Consider the following 18321-nt stretch of genomic DNA (forward strand, 5'->3'; position numbering starts at 1 on the left):
CACTCGCTCACGATGATTATGTTCTAAACTCTGAATGTATCCGTGGTGACACAATAAACAGAAAGAGTGCTTCACTGTCTGTCTGACTGAGTGTGAGGGTCCAGCCCCCCAGGCAGGAAGCCCTGAGGACAGCGCCAAGGGCTCCACAAGACGTTCAAGTGTTCGATCAAACAGCTCTGAATGTTAAATATCTGGGTGGGGGGGTATTTGGTTGAGGGGGCGATCCTCATGAGGCTCAGAGGATTTTGAAGTCTGACACCTGAAGAAAAGACTGAAAAGCTGAAAGAGGCTGGGGGTGTTGGACCCAAGAGCTCAGAAAAGAGGGTTCAGCTGTCAGATCCAAAGGTCAGCAGGATGGGGGGGCTTCTTTGAGAATCTGAAGCCTGATGAGGCTCAGAGGATTTTCAAGTCCAGCACCGTCTGTGAAGACTTAAAAGCACTCAGAATGTAAGTTTCAGGGGTTCTCGTGGCTTCAGTGTGTTTCACAAAACTAAGGCGAAGTGGGGGAGCATCACGGGGGCTGTGCTTCAGAGAGGTGGAAGCGGGGAGGGGGGGGTTGTGGACCGGAAAAACCACGAGCAGCTGAGATTCTACTAAAGCATGTTGAAAATGTTCAGAGTAGCTTTCCCAAAGTGACCAACATGACAAACAAAACGAATAAAACCAGGAAAAGCATGAACAGGGACTCACGACGCTCAGGGGGGTCAAGGTCTGGCTGCCGGCTCCGACCTGGTGCTGATCTGGCTGCTGCTGCTGGAGACAGACACTGAAAGAGAGCACATGGAGCACCAGGGAACACCCCAAAGAACACAATCAAGTTTTCCATTCATCAGTTTATTATGTTACCATAGATACAATGAAAAACCGTTGATGAACGCGACCTTCACCTTGTTCCTCTTCATCAGAAACACATGAAACAACTTAAGTGTTTAAATCATTCACAGTGAAGACGACACTGGATCGTCAAATGACTTCCAAACGATGAATACACACTTCAAACATTATGAATACTGCAAAATGTGTACAATTAATTCATATCATACAACAGAAACTTCCTGGAAACTACTCATTTATACCCATTACTCTACTTTGAGTTCTTGTAATTGTTCATGATGAGTTCCAATCACCGACTTTTTTCTTACAAATGCGAGTAAAGCCAATGAATCATGATGAATCATGACTGCACATCATTTCTTCAGAAAAGATTTCTCCCCTGAATGAACCTTCATGTGTTGGGACAGATGGTGTCTGAGGCTGAAGCTGGCGTTACAAACCGAGCAGCTGAAAGGTTTTTCTCCTGTGTGAACTCTCAAGTGTGCAGTCAAAGCAGAGGTTTGTGAAAATCCTTTACCGCAGACCGAACAACTGAAGGGTTTCTCTCCTGTGTGGACTCTCATGTGTGTCACCACATGTCCTCTCCACGGAAACGTCTTGTTACAAACCGAGCAGCTGAAAGGTTTTTCTCCTGTATGAACTCGTAAGTGTCGGGTCAAAGTTGAGCTTCGTGCAAATCCTTTCCCACAGACAGAGCAACACAGCGGTTTCTCCCCGGTGTGGACTCTCATGTGTTGTCTTTGATGGTCCTTTTGTGTGAATCTTTTACCACAGACTGAACAACTGAAGGGTTTCTCTCCTGTGTGGATTCTCATGTGTGTCACAACATCAACTCTCCATGGAAACATTTTCTTACAAACTGAGCAGCTGAAACATTTTCCCTCTGAATGAAGTCTCATGTGATTCCTGAGGGATTTCTTTCGCTGGTATCTTTTACCACAAACTGAGCAACTAAAGGGTTTCTCTCCTGTTTGGTTTCCACTGCGTCTCTGCAGACGCCCCTTGTGGTCAGAGCTTGAAGTACATCCAGAGGAGCTAACTGAAGTTTTTCCAGTTTTACATTTAACATCACTGACAGGTACTTCATTGTTCTGTGGAGGGTTTAAACCTGACTGAGGTTCTCTGGTCTCCTCCCAATCACAACTGTCATCAGTCTCAGGCTCAGAGGAGTGAGACGTCCTGTCATCAGTGTCAGGTCTATCTGGATCTGAGTTCCTGGCTGGTTCTGGTCCTCCACAGTCCTCTCCATCAGATTCTGTTTTCATCTGTTCAGTTTGTCTCTGATGAAGCTGTGAGGACTGAGGTTCCTCTTCATCCTCTTCTTCACTCTTCACAGGGACAGGAGGGGACGTGAACTTGGTGATATCAGCCTCCTCCAGACCTCCGAGCTGCTCTCCCTCCTGACTGGTCCACAGCTCCTCCTGTTCCTCTTTAATGTGAGGCGGCTCTGCTGGGTCCTCCTGGTCCAGACTGGATCTCCAGTCCTGCTGCTCAGGAGGATCCTCTTCTTTCCTCCCCAACAGCAGCTGGACGTCTGTGGAGGATAATGAGACACAGACAAACTGGTGTTAAACTGTGATTTTTGCTTTAAAAAAATAGAAATAAAACCCACTTAGTTTCAAACACATTAGAATTATTTCACCAGCTTGGTCAGTGATGAGTGTGGATGAATGAAATTCGTGATAAATAATAATCGTGTGCTCGTGCCGCCGTGAGTGAAGCCTGTTGCAGTTTCTCCGGCTCGTTTCTTTAAATTTTTACGAGTAATTTATCAAACTGTGCCTCTCTGAACACACTTGTCAGGAGAGTTTTGGCTTGTTTTCATGGTGGAATTACTTCTCTCATTCATGCTACAAAAACAATAACCAACACAACAACTCCAAACCCACTACACACTCACACCACACAGCATGGACACACGCACTTTATCACACACACATCCATATGCTGGACTTTATCACACACACATCCATATGCTGGACTTTATCACACACATATCTAAATGCTGGACTTTATCACACACACATCTAAATGCTGGACTTTATCACACACACATCTAAATGCTGGACTCCATCACACACACATCTAAATGCTGGACTTTATCACACACACATCCATATGCTGGACTCCATCACACACACATCTAAATGCTGGATCCAAGTGTGGACAATCAGACCATTGCACACTGTTATTTTGCACAACTGCACTACTGTGCACATTTTTAACTGCTCGAATGTTTATCCTGTATTACAGATGTTCAGATGTTTATCCTGGATAGCCTAGTTCTTTATCTTTATTTTCCTATATTATTTTGTATTGTATTTTTACCTCTTACTTGTAAGTTGTTCATTACTTGAAAGTAGTTCTTGTTCTTTTTTGCATCTCTCTTGAATAAAGTATCTATCTGTCTATTTGAACAGAAAATCAGAACATATGTTGGAAGTGATTTTTCAGCTGAACTGAAAGATTTACCTGCCGTTCAGGCAGCAGATAAAAAACAAACTACCTGTTGTCCTCCTCTAAAAACCAAATGAAAAGTGTGGAGGCGTACAGCTGCTTCATCAGCATCTGGGTGAGGAGCAAATTCTCATTTACCCGTGGCACTGACACATCTGCACCTTGACCTTGTTACTATTATTCGTGTTATGATGATGTCACCTTGATTGTAGTCTGTAATGTTGCAGTCCTCCTGTTCCTCTTTAATGTGAGGCGGCTCTGCTGGGTCCTCCTGGTCCAGACTGGATCTCCAGTCCTGCTGCTCAGGAGGATCCTCTTCTTTCCTCACCAACAGCAGCTGGACGTCTGTGGAGGATAATGAGACACAGACACGCTGGTGTTACACAGTGACGGGGCAAAAAAGAAAACAGAGATAAAACCCATTTAGTTGATTTCACCATTACTGTCGAAGGGACAGAAACAGGAAATCTTTCCTGCCGTTACACTGTACAATAACAGCTAAAAAACAAAAAAATCTCTTTTGTACAATACTTCTTATCACTACTGTTTGCTACTTTTGATATTTTATTATATATAGTTTGTTCTTTATAGTCTTATTTCTCAATTTTTCACTTATTTCACTGTGTGTGATGCTGCTCCATCCATCCACCCATCCACCCATCCACCCATCCACCCATCCATCCATCCATCGGGGCATGTGTTTAGACAAGTAGATCAATAATTTTTCATCTGTAACGTGATGAAATATTTAGCTGCTCATCACAGCGTCACAGAGATTTTGTAAAATCATCGAGGCCTCTTGTGCCTTTAACTGAGTGTCCAGCAGAGGGTCCCCCCTCCCCGGTGTTAAGGCCAGGTTTACAGTCGGCACCTGAACCCCTGGACTACCTGCACAGTCCCTCAAACTTCAGTACAACAGAGGTCAATGGGAATTATTGCACCTGAAGTTAAAACAGCCAGCAGAATGACACCTTGGCAGATAAATGGCTGAAAGACTAATAAAAAAAAAACTGGACTGTCAACCCCAGGTTAGTGCAGTTGCCGTTTGGAAGAATGCAGTCTGTGAATGAATTAAATGTGTGTGATACGTGCAAACTAAACACAAAACCTTGACTAATGCAGCTGGTGGCCTGGAAGGAAGAGGACAAAGAGGTCAAGGAGGAAGCCACCCGAGCAGCCCGAGGCCCAAACCAAGCAGGTGCAGGTGTGGTGATTTGGTGCCATTTCAGTTTAGCTTTTCTCAGATACAGATGTTCAGATAGATGTTCATTTAGATGTTCGGATAGATGTTCAGATAGATGTTCATACAGATGTTCGGATAGATGTTCACATAGATGTTCATTGATCATGCAGACTGTGAAAAACGCTGAGTGGCGGACTGATGAACGGACCAGGATGCAGTGAGGCCAACAATGACAATATACCCGTTAACGTTATTATTTTGTATTAAACAACAGACCCCCTGCACCCTGGACCTTTAAGTACATTCCGACCACAGCCCAAACCCGAGCATGGCTCTGAATGCAGTACTTTTACTTGGAGTGGAGTATTTTCACAGGGTGCTATCACGACTACGATGTTTCCTGAAGTGAAGGCTCTGAGTGCTTCTTCAGTTTAAAGTGACATGAAAGAGTCCAAACCTGCTCTGTGTAACCGGACTTCAGGCTTCAGTCGTTTACGAGACATTTTAACTGGTTCACGGCAGCTTTTCCTCCGGACTCACTCCGTTAAAAACTGTTTGTTCTCTCTGATGTGCGCTGTGCTATTAGCATGTTAGCCACAGGAAGTGCCTTTGCTTCCGGCACTTCTTCTTCCGGTGTGCTTTCAGACACATTAGCGCCACCCATTGATGTGGAGTGCGGACGAATGACGTACCCTCTCTCAAATATGTCCAGAAAACACAGAAAAACAAATTAAACTGTGAACACCACGGACACACTTAAGTAAATAAAAAGGCCCAAATGGAAATACTAGTATCTTTCAAATCTTTTTGATTGAATAATTAGTTGACTAGTCTTGGTCTTGTATTGAGGAGGAGACACTGTCACATCTTTTCACCATTTTCATCAATACTGGTTTTGAGTCTAAATAAGGCACATTTGGCCTTTTTACTATACATTTCATCTAAGTTCAATTTAGGTTGACATTTTTGCACGTTTACATGAATTCTAGTTGAAACTGCACTTGTTTGAACCAACATGTGCCTGATCTCATGCTGCCTTGTTTATTGCAGTGTATCTTTGCTGTCCTTGTTCTTGATCATGGGATTTAATGTTGTCTGGTTTCTGTGCTTGATGCTGTTTGACCCTCAATTGGCTCAGTCTTACTTGAAACTTGAAATCAGTGAAACTCCATAATTAATAAAAAATAAAGTCAGGCCACTATTCTTGTAATGAATACATTTTATTTCTGTGAATACATTATGTCCTAAAGTTTATTATATTGACTTGTCTGAAAATGTTGGCCTACATATGCATTATAAATACCAAGAAACAGTCATTAAGAGACGAATTTCCAATAAAATAACCAGTGAAAAATCAGATACTGCGAACCATTTGCTGGTGATCATCTTTGCAGGTGTCTGCGGCTCATAACTCTGACACACCTACCACCTGAGGACGTCTCGGGCCAATATCCACTTCAGGGACCTCCTGAACCTCGACGTTCCTGTCCGGGCGCTGCAGTCCTCTCAGGTGGCCATGACAGCACGCGAGCCCACGATCCAGGAGGATCCTGTCGACATCCAGGCTAGTTTCTGCACCTGTGGCTGGGGCGGCACGTGGATCATGCTTCCCTACAACATATCTCACTGAGCAGGGATTCAGCCATGTCCTCCACATGCAGTTGGCCTGGGACACAACACTTATCTCCACCAATGTGTGACGGCCGCCTTGCTGAAGTCTAAAACTGTACAACCAACTCAAAACTAAGAACTGTTTTCTATTTTCCTGACATATCCAACACCACCACCAACCATTAAAACATGATATTCATATTAATATGCTAACTGTTAAACATCGACACTGTGAGTCGCCGGATCACATGAACAGGTCCACAGCAGCTGTAAACTATGAGCATCATTAATAGAAAAACATGGGTTTGAGGGGAAAATTGGGTAAAGTGACAAAATCAATGGAATCGAAAACACTTCACTCACAAACATTCAGTTTTTATGCACTGATACGTTCAATCCTTCCCACATTCTGACAGAAGCACTGAGCTATGTTAGCATCTAAATGACAGCAGAGACAAACAGGTACCGTCTCTGCATAAACCTGCACAGAATAGAATGTAGAACATAAGGCCTCGGGGGGGCGTCCGTCTTAGCCGAGGCCAGCGCCGTGCTCCAGGTCCAGGCCTGCTGGGAAGTCTGAAGGATCTGTGGGAGTGTTTCCTTCAGGAAAGACACGGTGTCTTTGTCCTCTGGGTGATGTGACAAGCCATAACTGTCATTACGTTCTTTCCCCTCCCTCGTATTCAACCAGCCGAGCACTCAGCTTCTCAAGCTTCCAGGGTGGGGCTGTCAGCGAGTGGACAAAAATCTGAATATTACAGACTTCATCTGTAACTCTGAGTCATCAAGTTTTTCAGTGTTCAGTCTGTTTGTGGTTCATAAACATGCTGGAGACAGACCATTCGAGTACGCTGAATTAGAAATGACCTTTGTCAGTGGGAGGAAGGTCAACTCATTCAAAAATCACAAAAGCATACATGCAAGCCCAGAAAGAGTTCCTGAAAACAAAGCACGAACGCAGACACAAATAAAACCACATTCAAACCATCATCCTGCTTCATCTCAGCTGGAGGGATGAAGCAGGATGTTTCAGTGCTTCAGTCCTGCTGGAAGAAACCGGCTGAACAAGCTTCATTTATTTCTGCTGCTCTCACCGACACACTTGTGATTTTTTATGTGAGCGAGACGAGTGAATCTTTTATCACAGACGCTGCAGCTGAACGGCTTGCCCCCCGTGTGGACAGTCAGGTGCTGCATCAGATTCGTCTTTTGTGCAAACGTTTTAAAACAGACAGAACAGCTGAAGGGTTTCTCCCCCGTGTGGACGGTCGAGTGTCGTCTCAGATGTTCCTTTTGTGTGAATCTTATTCCGCAGACGGAACAACTGAAGGGTTTCTCTCCGGTGTGGATCCTCATGTGTGTCAAAACATTTCCTCTCTGTTGGAAGATTTTTTGACAAACGGAGCAGCTGAAGCATTTTGCTTCTGAGTGAAGTCTCATGTGAGTCGTGAGGGATTTCCTCCCGGGGTATCTTTTCCCACAAACTGTGCAAATAAATGATTTCACTTCTGTTTGGACTCCAATGTCTTTCTGCAGACGTCCCTTGTGGTCAGAGCTTGACGCACATTCAGAGGAGCTAACTGTTGTTCTTCCAGTGTTACATTCATTGTTTTTCAGACAGTTTAAACCTGACTGAGGGTCTCTGGTCTCCTGCCAGTCACAGCTGGCATCAGTCACAGGTTCAGAGGAGTGAGAAACCTTGTCACGACGACCTGGTCCTTCACTGTCCTCTCCGTCAGCTGTTTTCATAAGCTCTGCATCTCTGCTCTCTTCAGTTTGGCTTTGATGAAGCTGTGGGGACTGAGGACCAGCACACTGGTGGATTTTGAGCTGGGACTGCCATGTGAACCTTTTGCCACACACACTGCAGCTGTATCGTTTCTCCCCCGTGTGGAGAGCCATGTGGTGAGTCAGGTTTCCTTTTTGTATAAATCTTTTACTGCAAACTGAACAACTGAAGGGTTTCTCTCCTGTGTGGATTCTCATGTGCATCACAAAGTCTCCCTTCCAGGGAAACGTTTTCTTACAAACTGAGCAGCTGAAACATGTTCCCTCTGAGTGAAGTCTCATGTGAGTCATTAAGGATTTCTTCCAGAGATATCTTTTACCACAAACTGAGCAACTAAAAGATGTAACTCCCGTTTGGATCCCAATGTGTTTCTGCACATGTCCCTTGTGGTCAGAGCTCGTAGCACACTGAGAGCCAACCGACGTCCTGCCAGTATTACATTCCATATAACCTCCAAGTACTTCATTGTTCTGTAGAGGGTTTAAACCTGACTGAGGTTCTCTGGTCTCCTCCCAATCACAACTGTCATCAGTCTCAGGTTCAGAGGAGTTTGATGTCCTGTCATCAGTGTCAGGTCTATCTGGATCTGAGTTCCTGGCTGGTTCTGGTCCTCCACAGTCCTCTCCATCAGCTTCAGTTTTTAAATGCTCTGCGTCTCTGTTGCCTTTAGTTCGTCTCTGATGAAGCCGTGAGGTCTGACGACGAACACACTTGTGGTTTTTGAGCTGATAAAGCCAAGTGAATCTTTTTCCACAAACACTGCAGCTGCATCGCCTCTCCCCTGTGTGACGCGCCATGTGGTGAGTCAGATGCACCTTCTGAATAAACCTTTTACTGCAAATAGAACAGTGAAACAGCTTCTCTCCAGTGTGGAGGGCCATGTGGTGAGTCAGGTTTACCTTCTGGATAAATCTTTTACCGCAAATTGAGCAACTAAAGGGTTTCTCTCCTGTGTGAATTCTTGTGTGTCTCTTTAAATTTGAGTTTTGGCTGAATCGTTTACCACACTCAGAGCAGCTGAACCATCTCTCACAAATTTTACTTTCACTGTTATTTTTCAGAAAGTTTAAACCTGACTGAGCTTCACTGGCTGGATTGAAGATCCCGGCTGGTTCTGGTCCTCCACAGTCCTCTCCATCAGATTCTGTTTTCATCTGTTCAGTTTGTCTCTGATGAAGCTGTGAGGACTGAGGTTCCTCTTCATCCTCTTCTTCACTCTTCACAGGGACAGGAGGGGACGTGAACTTGGTGATATCAGCCTCCTCCAGACCTCCCAGCTGCTCTCCCTCCTGACTGGTCCACAGCTCCTCCTGTTCCTCTTTAATGTGAGGCGGCTCTTCTGGGTCCTCCTGGTCCAGACTGGATCTCCAGTCCTGCTGCTCAGGAGGATCCTCTTCTTTCCTCACCAACAGCAGCTGGACGTCTGTGGAGGGTAATGAGACACAGACACACCTTTAGAAAACTGTCACTTCCTGTTAGCATTTGAACCACTGACAGTAGTCAGATTACATCTGTATCTACACACATTTTTGATATGTGACATTTTTCTTCTCTTTGCGATACTCAGTCACTTCAAACAGCCATTTTAACAGTTTTAATGTCTTTACCATGAAGCTCAGAATACAGTGATGCTGAGGGGGAGTTTGGACTTTGAAGGATGGGCAGAGCGTGCCCCTGTAAAGGAAGGTGAGCCGGACTAATAAGACAAAACAAGAGCAGCACACAAATCATTTTATCTGCATCATCTTCTTTTCATCATCGTTGGAAGACAAAATCATCGACCTTTAAATAATAAATCTGTGGATGAAGCACTGAGAGAATCCTGACTGGCTGCGTCACCGCCTGGTCGGACTGTGACTCCACTCTCAAACGTCACGCTCTACAGAGGGTGGTGGAAACCGTTTAGCACATCGACGGGAAGGAGCTGCCATCCCAGGAGGAGCTCTCCACCCAGCGGTGCAGGAAGAAGGCCAACACCATCATCAAAGACCGCGGTCACCCCAGCCACCATCTGTTCTGCTGCTGACAGCACCGCAGCATCTGGTCCTGCACCACCAGGATCAGGGACAGCTCCGTCCTGCAGGCCATAACACTGCTGAACTCTGGAGGTCTGGAGCTCACCATGATGACACTTCACTGCACACACTGATGGATGGACGTTGCTTTACCTTCATATTACTTTTACTTCCCATTTCCTGCCGGTTTACATCTCTTTACCAGTCACTGCTCACAAACTGCTTAAACATCACATTATAATTCAGGGGCATCATCTGTTACATCCTGTTCTTACCCGTCCAGAACAAATTATCACTGCGCGCATTAATTTACCACCTTCCTCTACAACCTGTCTACAACGGCTCTGTCGTTTAATGAGCACCGTCAGGATGCTGACAGCCGCGGCTGCATCAGAGGAGCCTCACCGCAGAGCAAGCTGAGCTGTGTGTTGACGGGGAGGCAGCAGATATCGTTGAAGGTGCAATAATCATCACAATATTCTACTAATAATCTGCAACTGCAACTCTGCAAAGTAACAAGAAACTTCACTGATTAAATAAATGTGGTGGAATAAAAAGTACAATATTTTAAAACCTGACTGAGGCTCTCTGGTCTCCTCCCAATCACAACTGTCATCAGTCTCAGATTCAGAGGACAGGGATGTCCTGTCATCAGTCTCAGGTTGGAAATGTGTATCTGGATCTGAGGTCCTGGCTGGTTCTGGTCCTCCACAGTCCTCTCCATCAGATTCTGTTTTCATCTGTTCAGTTTGTCTCTGATGAAGCTGTGAGGACTGAGGTTCCTCTTCATCCTCTTCTTCACTCTTCACAGGGACAGGAGGGGACGTGAACTTGGTGATATCAGCCTCCTCCAGACCTCCCAGCTGCTCTCCCTCCTGACTGGTCCACAGCTCCTCCTGTTCCTCTTTAATGTGAGGCGGCTCTGCTGGGTCCTCCTGGTCCAGACTGGATCTCCAGTCCTGCTGCTCAGGAGGATCCTCTTCTTTCCTCCCCAACAGCAGCTGGACGTCTGTGGAGGATAATGAGACACAGACACACTGGTGTTACACAGTGATGGGGCAGACACTGATTTCAGGACAGCAGGTCCCACTAAACCTGAATTAAGTTCTGGATACAATCAGCAAAGTGCTGCTTTGAAGTCAATAACAGTGAATATTTTTTCATCTTTAACGTGATGAAATATTTAGCTGCTCATCACAGCGTCACAGAGATTTTGTAAAATCATCGAGGCCTCTTGCACCTTTAACTGAGTGTCCAGCAGAGGGTCCCCCCTCCCCGGTGTTAAAGCCAGGTTCACAGCCAGCACCTGAACCCCTGGACTACCTGCACAGTCCCTCAAACTTCAATACAACAGAGGTCTATGGGAATTATTGCACCCGAAGACAAAACAGTCAGCAAAATGACACCTTGGCAGATACAGAACCAACCAGGTGCAGGTGGTTTCCTGAGACCCCCCCAACGTGCCCACTGGCTCCTGGTGGAAAACAAATCAACATCACACCCAGAAGCAGAGACAAATCTTCAGATGAGAGGATACAAACCTGCTCTGTGCATCCGGACAGCAGGCTTCAGTCGTTTATGAGACATTTTGACTGATTCACAGCAGCTTTTCCTCCAGACTCACTCCGTTAGAAACTGTTTGTTCTCTCTGATGATTAAATGACGCTCGGCTCCGTCTATTTCCAGCTAGCAGGCTAAGTTAGCTTCATTAGCTTCGTCGGACAGCAGCAGATCATTCAGATGGAAAACAGCGTCAAATAAAGGGAACAGCACAGAGTCTATTCACACAGCTCTATCTGGACATTTGGGCTCCGTGAAAAATACAGTTTGGTCTCTGTCGAAGCGACTCCGACTAGCACCGTGAGGCCGAGCTCCGTCTATTTCCTGCTAGCAGGCTACGCTACCTTCCTTTAGCATTGTTGGCTAACAGGAGATGAGTCTGGGCTGAAACGTCCGAAATTTTATATAAAGTCCACTAGAAGAGGTTCATGCAGACATCCAGAAATACAAGCTCAGCTGCTTCGCTCCGTTTCACCACATGACACGTACCGGAAGAAGTTAGCATGTTAGCCACAGGAAGCATACTTGGTTCCGGTTGCACTATAATGCTGGTTTTCAAAATAAAAATGACCAAACCTCTATTTACAGGCCCGTATCTCTTCGTTCGGAAGTAAAATTAAATATCCGGATAGTTTACTGAAGCAAATTTTCAAATAAATACATTTTCATTAAACGTCAGAAAGTCTAATTTCATGGGATTTGCAGAAATAAGAAATGTGACAGTGAGCGAACTACACTTCATGCTCATCATAAAGAAATAAGAGAAGTTTCAACAGCATGTTATTTAGGTTCTGACTGACAATAAAAGTTTGGAGAGAATGGTTTGGTATACAAGGTCACTTTGTGTCTTGGCATTATGAGAAATATAACATGTTTTGGACACAATAAATGTTTCTTTATGTTGTTGTTTAATTTTATTTGTATTTATCCATATCCATATTTATATGGATATCAAACATATTGTTTGGACAAGTACTTTCCCTACTACTCTCTGTTAAACTGCAGTTGCTGACTATTTTTGACAGCAACGTTCTTCAAAACAGCCTTACTTGCAGTTTTACAAAGTATTTTGTTAATAATTCACATAATTACCCAAACAGACAGGCTAAAAATCTTCATCTTCCTCTGTGGAAAGCATCCTGTGATCAGTTTTCTATGAAGTTCTGTCAGTCTGATGGAATGAAATGTAGAATAAATGTTGAAAAAGAGGCTTAAAGTACTCTGCTGTCAAAAGCATTTGATTTGGAACGATGATCACTCTGATCAACTGTGGTTCATAGTGTGAAAACAGCAATTTCTCCTGCTTCTCTGCATGTATTAGACTATAATTCTACGCTTACTTCATATGTGCAATTCTTGAACACTAATATTTTATCGAATTGCTGAGTTTGCATGTTTTACATTTTACATTTTGTATGTCTTTTGAATGTGCATGCAAGCCATTACAGGTTTCTTCCTCACCCTCCCATACGTTTAAATATTCCCTTCTTGTTTTTTGCACTGATTTCTGCAAAACAAAAAAAATAAATTAAGATATTTTCAATTTAAGAAGATTTAAATAACTATGCTCTAGGCAGTTCTTTTTATGGACCCTCATGTATTTGTCATTTGTCTCCTCTTCTTCCTCCATTCCTTTTTCCTTTCTTCCTCTCTCACCCTGAACTTTTCTTTGTCTTCCTGCTGGTCTGTTTGGTGTCATTTGGGTGCAGTACAACAAGGGTGGCATGTGATCCTCCTTGAGATTAGATTCCTCCTAAGTGTACAGGGGAGGCATGTCTTAGTAAGAACATACAACACGGCCCTGAATACATCAGCAGATCTGCTGTCATGGGGAGGTCCCCACCCCGATGTATGGCATCTGCAGACAGGGGCCAGATCTGGCTTCGTTTCTGTTGAACAGCAGCGGACACTCATTGTCTTCTGTGAGCATTGATGCATGGCCCATCAGAGCCACTGGGAAAATGTGGGCGCGTGCACCTTGTTGGCTGAGATAGACTTTCAGCAGTCTCTACTGTTCATGACCAATGTGACAGTTTTTCCCCCAGCTGCACAATTTTTGAGGGGTGAGGCGAAATTGCCCCCCCCTGGAGGCTTCTGCTACTCTCCTGGGACCTCCAGGTAGTTCTCAGGGCTCTTTGTCTGCCCACTTTTGAGTCATTGTCCATAATGACCTCGAGCATCTCTCTTGGGAAACATTTTTCCTCTTGGCTCCTGTTTCAGTCGAGCAGGTGAGTTGAGAGGTAGTTGAGTACTCTCTGCAAGCCTCTTGTGCTGGACACCTTCTGAATTCCTTTCTGCAGAGGCTGAAAGCCTTCACAGCTTCTGCGAGGGCCCTCAGGTTCTATGTGTACCGCACTGACTCCGTCCACACTTTGGCTAAGTTTTTTCCTTCATGTGGAGGACCTATATTGGGCAGGCCTGTTTTAAAGCAGCGTCTGGCGCATTAGATTGTGGATCCAAATGCCCTTATATCTACGGGTATGTGGGAGTAGATCCCCCTGCCAGGCTTGTGGTGCAATCATTTAATTTCTCTCTGTCAGCCTTTTGTTTACATTTCATTGATAATAAAAGATCAACTTTATTAATCCCCAGCTGGGGAAATTTGGGAAAGGATGTCGCAAGGGCCCATGCTCCAGGATGTTTTGGGGTTTCTGTCAATGTCATTAAGCTGGGAAAGAGTTTTGTTTGCATGTTTTTCAATGGCTGAGAATAAAATGTTCGAACTCCATTGAGTTCTTTTGTTTTACGAGCATATTGCTTTTTGTTTTTTGTTATTTTTGGACCTCCTCTGCACCGCTTGGTCACCTGCAGCTAGTGCCAACTCAGTCGCCTTGTGACTTATTTGGCTACAGGTTCACTGAAATGAAATAAAACAAATGTTTATGTATGTAAAAACATGACATTTCATGAATGAAAGGGAACCTTTAACAACTGATTGTCACTTGACCGTTTTTCTCGTACCTGTGGATAGAGCGAGGGAGTGTGTGGGTGTGCGACAAACATATCGTGTGCAGCAGGTGTCATCGTTCACACAGGTGTGAAGAATTTGGAGTGATGCTCCAAATTCAAGGGTGTTAGTCACATGGTTTCTTCGTCCTCCTCCTCAAAATGCCGGGCACTGACTCACTGCTGCACAGCAACTATAATTGTGATTGGCTTTGTAGAAAATGTTCTTTTTTTATTTCAGTCTGAGTTAATACTGTTATAGATTCTCACAGTAACTGGTGTGCAGCACCTGGCTGTCTGGATTCTGGTACTTTTGGTTTGAGGCTTTTCTTAATGTCTCTGCAACTGAATCAAACTAAATTTGACTGTTCATATTTTGGGGTTGTTGCCTTGCATCTTCAGCTTGATAATGAGGCCAAATTATCAAATATATGGTGAATGTTTAGCAGACACAGCCATACTCCTTCTGTATTCTGAGGGCACATCTGGACCACTAAGAAGTCTAGAAGAGACTGGCTCTCCCTCCTACAGGGGACACAGAGACACTGAGGAACCAGACAAGAATCCAAACCCAAAGCCAGGATAAAGGGGATCAGTGAACGTGGTGCTGAAGGTGTGGAGGTGAATCAGTGTGTCAGAGGAGACACTGTAGAAGGACAGAGTCCCAGCAGGACAGTCCACATACACTCCGACTCTGTTAGAGACGGAGGAGGAGAAGGAGATGGATGTTCTACTGTTGTTGTGCCAGACATAGTAACGACCACCATCAGCACAGATCAGTCTCCAGGACTGATCATTCTCTCCAAAAACACAATCATCACTGTCTCCTTTCCGTCTGATTCCTCTGTACGTCACTGATATAGAAACTCTTCCTCTCCACTCGACCTCCCAGTAACAGCGACCAGTCAGACCAGTTCCACACAGCAGCTGAGGACACCGGTCAAACCTGTCTGGATGATCAGGATATGACTGATCCTCATCCACATACGTTGCCTTCCTGTTGTTGTCAGACAGTTTTATCTTTTTGTATACTGTGTTTGTGTCGAGTTTGAGTTCACGGGAATCTGACGGAGAGAACAAGAAGAAAACAGCTGCAGTTATTGATCGATCATCAGTTCATTGATCCACAGTTTGATGATGACATCAGAGGTGTGAATGAGTGATGTCACAGTTTGATGATGACATCAGAGGTGTGAATGAGTGATGTCACAGTTTGAAGATGGTTGAATTTGTCCTGCTTTGTTTTCAGCAATCAAATTAAAAACACACTTACACTTCTTCAGACCTGGTCCCAACCATTTGACTCCAGCAGGATCCACCCTGAAAAGAGAAGGGGGGTCAGACCAGCACATCCTCTTTCAGCATGCAAACATGGATGCTACAATACTCTCATCCACATTTACACAATATGTTCATCTGGCCTGCTTCTCCCTGCTGCCCCTAAACCTCTTCACCTCCACCACCTGCTCACACACTGACACTGACCCACAGGACGTAGGTGTATGTGAGTCCTTCGATGCAGACCTCTGCCATAAAACAAAGTGACAGAGACCCCAGACTGTTTCTCTCCAAAATCTCACACGTTTCACAAAACCTGTTTCTGATTTTGAGATGTTTTGTGCATGTTCTTGTTGTGATGGTTTGGTGTTGAATATACTGTGATAGAAGATTCTGGCCTGATGGCCCACCCCAACATGTCAGAATGATCTGGCCTTGAGTGGACCTCAGCTTCTTACCAAAAGATCTGGAAGAGGTGAGATGTGCCATGGATCAATTCTCCTTTTGTATTAACAGTACTATGGGCTTTAAGGATAACCTGAGGGCCATAACCTCCTTTGAAATAACAACTCTGAATCTTGGTTTTTGGAAACTCCAGGCATGGCTGAACTGTTAGCTCCCTTGCTGGGCTTAGCATGGAACCTTCTAGTCTCCTCTCTGTCCCACTTTCTGACCGAGTCAGCTTCCAGTCAGCTAGCAGCCAATCTGCTATTTTCCAGTCTATACCTCGGCCTGCTAGCATCCAGCTAACTAGCTGCCAACCAGATTCCCAGGCTGCTAGCAACTATCTTGCTAGCCATAAGCCATCAAGCTTCTACCCACTGGTGTGCTAGGCTAGCCTCCAGCCAGTTCCTGAGCTGGCTAGCTTCCTGCCTGACTCCATCTCTGACGCTTCCCAGGAGTTTCCTTTCTGGCCCCAGCTAGCCATTCAGTACCCTGGTCTCTTTTCTACTAGACCTTGTATTAGAGCCAGACAGCTGACAGACTGCTGGCCTCCAGTCAGTTGACCAGTCAGTAACACAGAACTAGCTGGTCGCTCTCCACACCTGCTCTGCCCATTAGTCTGGCCCTTGGTCAGACAAACAGCCTGAGGTCTCCTACTCCGCCCTTTTTCAGCCCTCCATTATTCAGCTCGAAGGACACTTGCCCATACTTACAACCCATTTTTGCTGTTAAGATGATGTTGACAACAATTTGTCCAACATTTTGAGAAATGTACAATCTCAAAAGTCCTGTCATGTCCGATCGTTAAGTTTAAGCACAGATGTAACTGCTTTGGAGTTATTGGTTAAGGTTTCCTTTTTCTCTGCTATTGGAACTAGGCTAGCCATTTCCCCTTGCTTTCAGTTGTTGTGCCAAACTAGGCGAAACATATCCTGAACTAACCCTCTGTACCGAGATGAAAATGATTAAATTCCAGTTAAGAAGGCAAAAAGGACATTTCTCAAAATGACAGCCAGTTCCTTTACCATGTAAAGTGTTCTGAGCAAAGGAAAAAGGCTTCCTGCATGTGTGATATTTTAAATCACATCCATATCCATCATTAACCAAAAAGGCTTCCTCCTCTAAGGCCTCTTCATACCTGAGAGTGTCCAGTCTACAGTATGGATCCTGCAGTTCAGCAGACAGCAGCTTCACTCCTGAGTCTCCTGGATGATTGTAGCTCAGGTCCAGCTCTCTCAGATGAGAGGGGTTGGATCTCAGAGCTGAGGCCAGAGAAGCACAGCCTTCCTCTGTGATCAGACAGCCTGACAGCCTGAAAACACACAGAACAACACACATGGAAGATCATCTGAGGGTACTGCTGTGTCTGTCAAATACAAGAAGAAACTGTCTCCAAATAAATAAACAAACAAATATAATCGCTAATCAGGGAGCTAAAAGTAACCATATGACTGTGATCTAAATGTCAAAGAGTCTGGAGCCATGCTACCAGCTCTGTGAGACTGTACTTGGGCACAGTGGTGCTTTGAGCTAGATGCTAACATCAGCATGCTAACAGTGAAATGATAGCCAGTTCATGTTTAGCATCCAGAGTAAAGTGAAGCTTCTGTCAAAAAGGGAAAATAAAGACTATTTATACTTCTGTGGTTTAAGCAGAGTGCTGTGTGCACTCACTTCAGCGATATTCAAGAAGGAAAAATCATGGTTGTTTAAAAACAAATGTGGTCAAAAATGTAACAGCGACCCCCTTATTGGTTAAAACTACAAAACGTCATGATTTGAACACACACATTACCATCAATGTCGCACAAACACTAATGTTATGAAGTAAAGTTTTCTTTTTTTCAAAATAAAAAAACTCTCAGTCCAGCACGGCATGATGGGAAATGGTTGGAATTGGCTGTCACTCTAAATAAAACTTGATGCAAAAGAGGTGAGTCTGTGTATCTTCTGCCTTGGTTGCAAAACGCCATTAAATATATTTATTCACTGCTTTTTTATTTGGGCATCAACCTCATGTTCAGACTTGAAGTGTAAATAAATGCTTCAGGTCTTGGTAACACCTGTGAGACGAGAGATGATCCTGCAGGGAGCTGCAGCAGTTAATTTAAACACAAGATACTTGTGCTCAAAAAGAGGATTCATTCTCAGTGAAGAACCTTGGAGCCCTAATCTGCCTCTATACCTGCCAAAGAGCAGTGATT

General features: G+C 44.6%; 3 protein-coding genes across 5 annotated transcripts in view; all 3 read right to left on the bottom strand.

Moving 5' to 3' along the window:
- The window catches only part of LOC121627589 (NLR family CARD domain-containing protein 3-like), a 90446-nt gene that overhangs the window by 62839 nt on the left and 9286 nt on the right, over nucleotides 1-18321 (bottom strand). Inside the window, exons 9-12 of one of the 3 annotated variants that reach the window (XR_006008079.1) lie at nucleotides 17256-17429; nucleotides 15669-15715; nucleotides 14411-15459; nucleotides 12285-14306 (exon numbers count right to left, since the gene is read on the bottom strand). The exons of 1 other annotated variant lie outside the window; for it this stretch is intronic. Coding sequence is in view for 1 of the 2 variants with exons in the window: in XM_041966556.1 (XP_041822490.1) it covers nucleotides 14921-15459; nucleotides 15669-15715; nucleotides 17256-17429 (760 nt within the window). In the remaining variant the exon portion in view is untranslated. Of the gene's footprint in view, nucleotides 1-12284; nucleotides 15460-15668; nucleotides 15716-17255; nucleotides 17430-18321 lie in introns of those variants that run through there. One more of the 3 variants, XM_041966556.1, reaches the window with a different exon arrangement.
- The window catches only part of LOC121627610 (gastrula zinc finger protein XlCGF8.2DB-like), an 83575-nt gene that overhangs the window by 53221 nt on the left and 12033 nt on the right, over nucleotides 1-18321 (bottom strand). The gene's annotated exons all lie outside the window — the stretch shown is intronic.
- LOC121627620 (zinc finger protein 501-like) lies at nucleotides 840-10720 on the bottom strand. The gene is made up of 2 exons (XM_041966638.1): nucleotides 10464-10720; nucleotides 840-2368 (listed from the first exon to the last, which is right to left on the bottom strand). Exons 1-2 carry the CDS (start codon nucleotides 10627-10629, stop codon nucleotides 1188-1190), a joined length of 1347 nt encoding a protein of 448 aa, XP_041822572.1. The 5' UTR covers nucleotides 10630-10720; the 3' UTR covers nucleotides 840-1187.

Source organism: Chelmon rostratus, chromosome 24 (assembly GCF_017976325.1).
Source record: "Chelmon rostratus isolate fCheRos1 chromosome 24, fCheRos1.pri, whole genome shotgun sequence".
In the NCBI taxonomy this organism is placed as follows: Eukaryota; Metazoa; Chordata; class Actinopteri; order Chaetodontiformes; family Chaetodontidae; genus Chelmon; species Chelmon rostratus.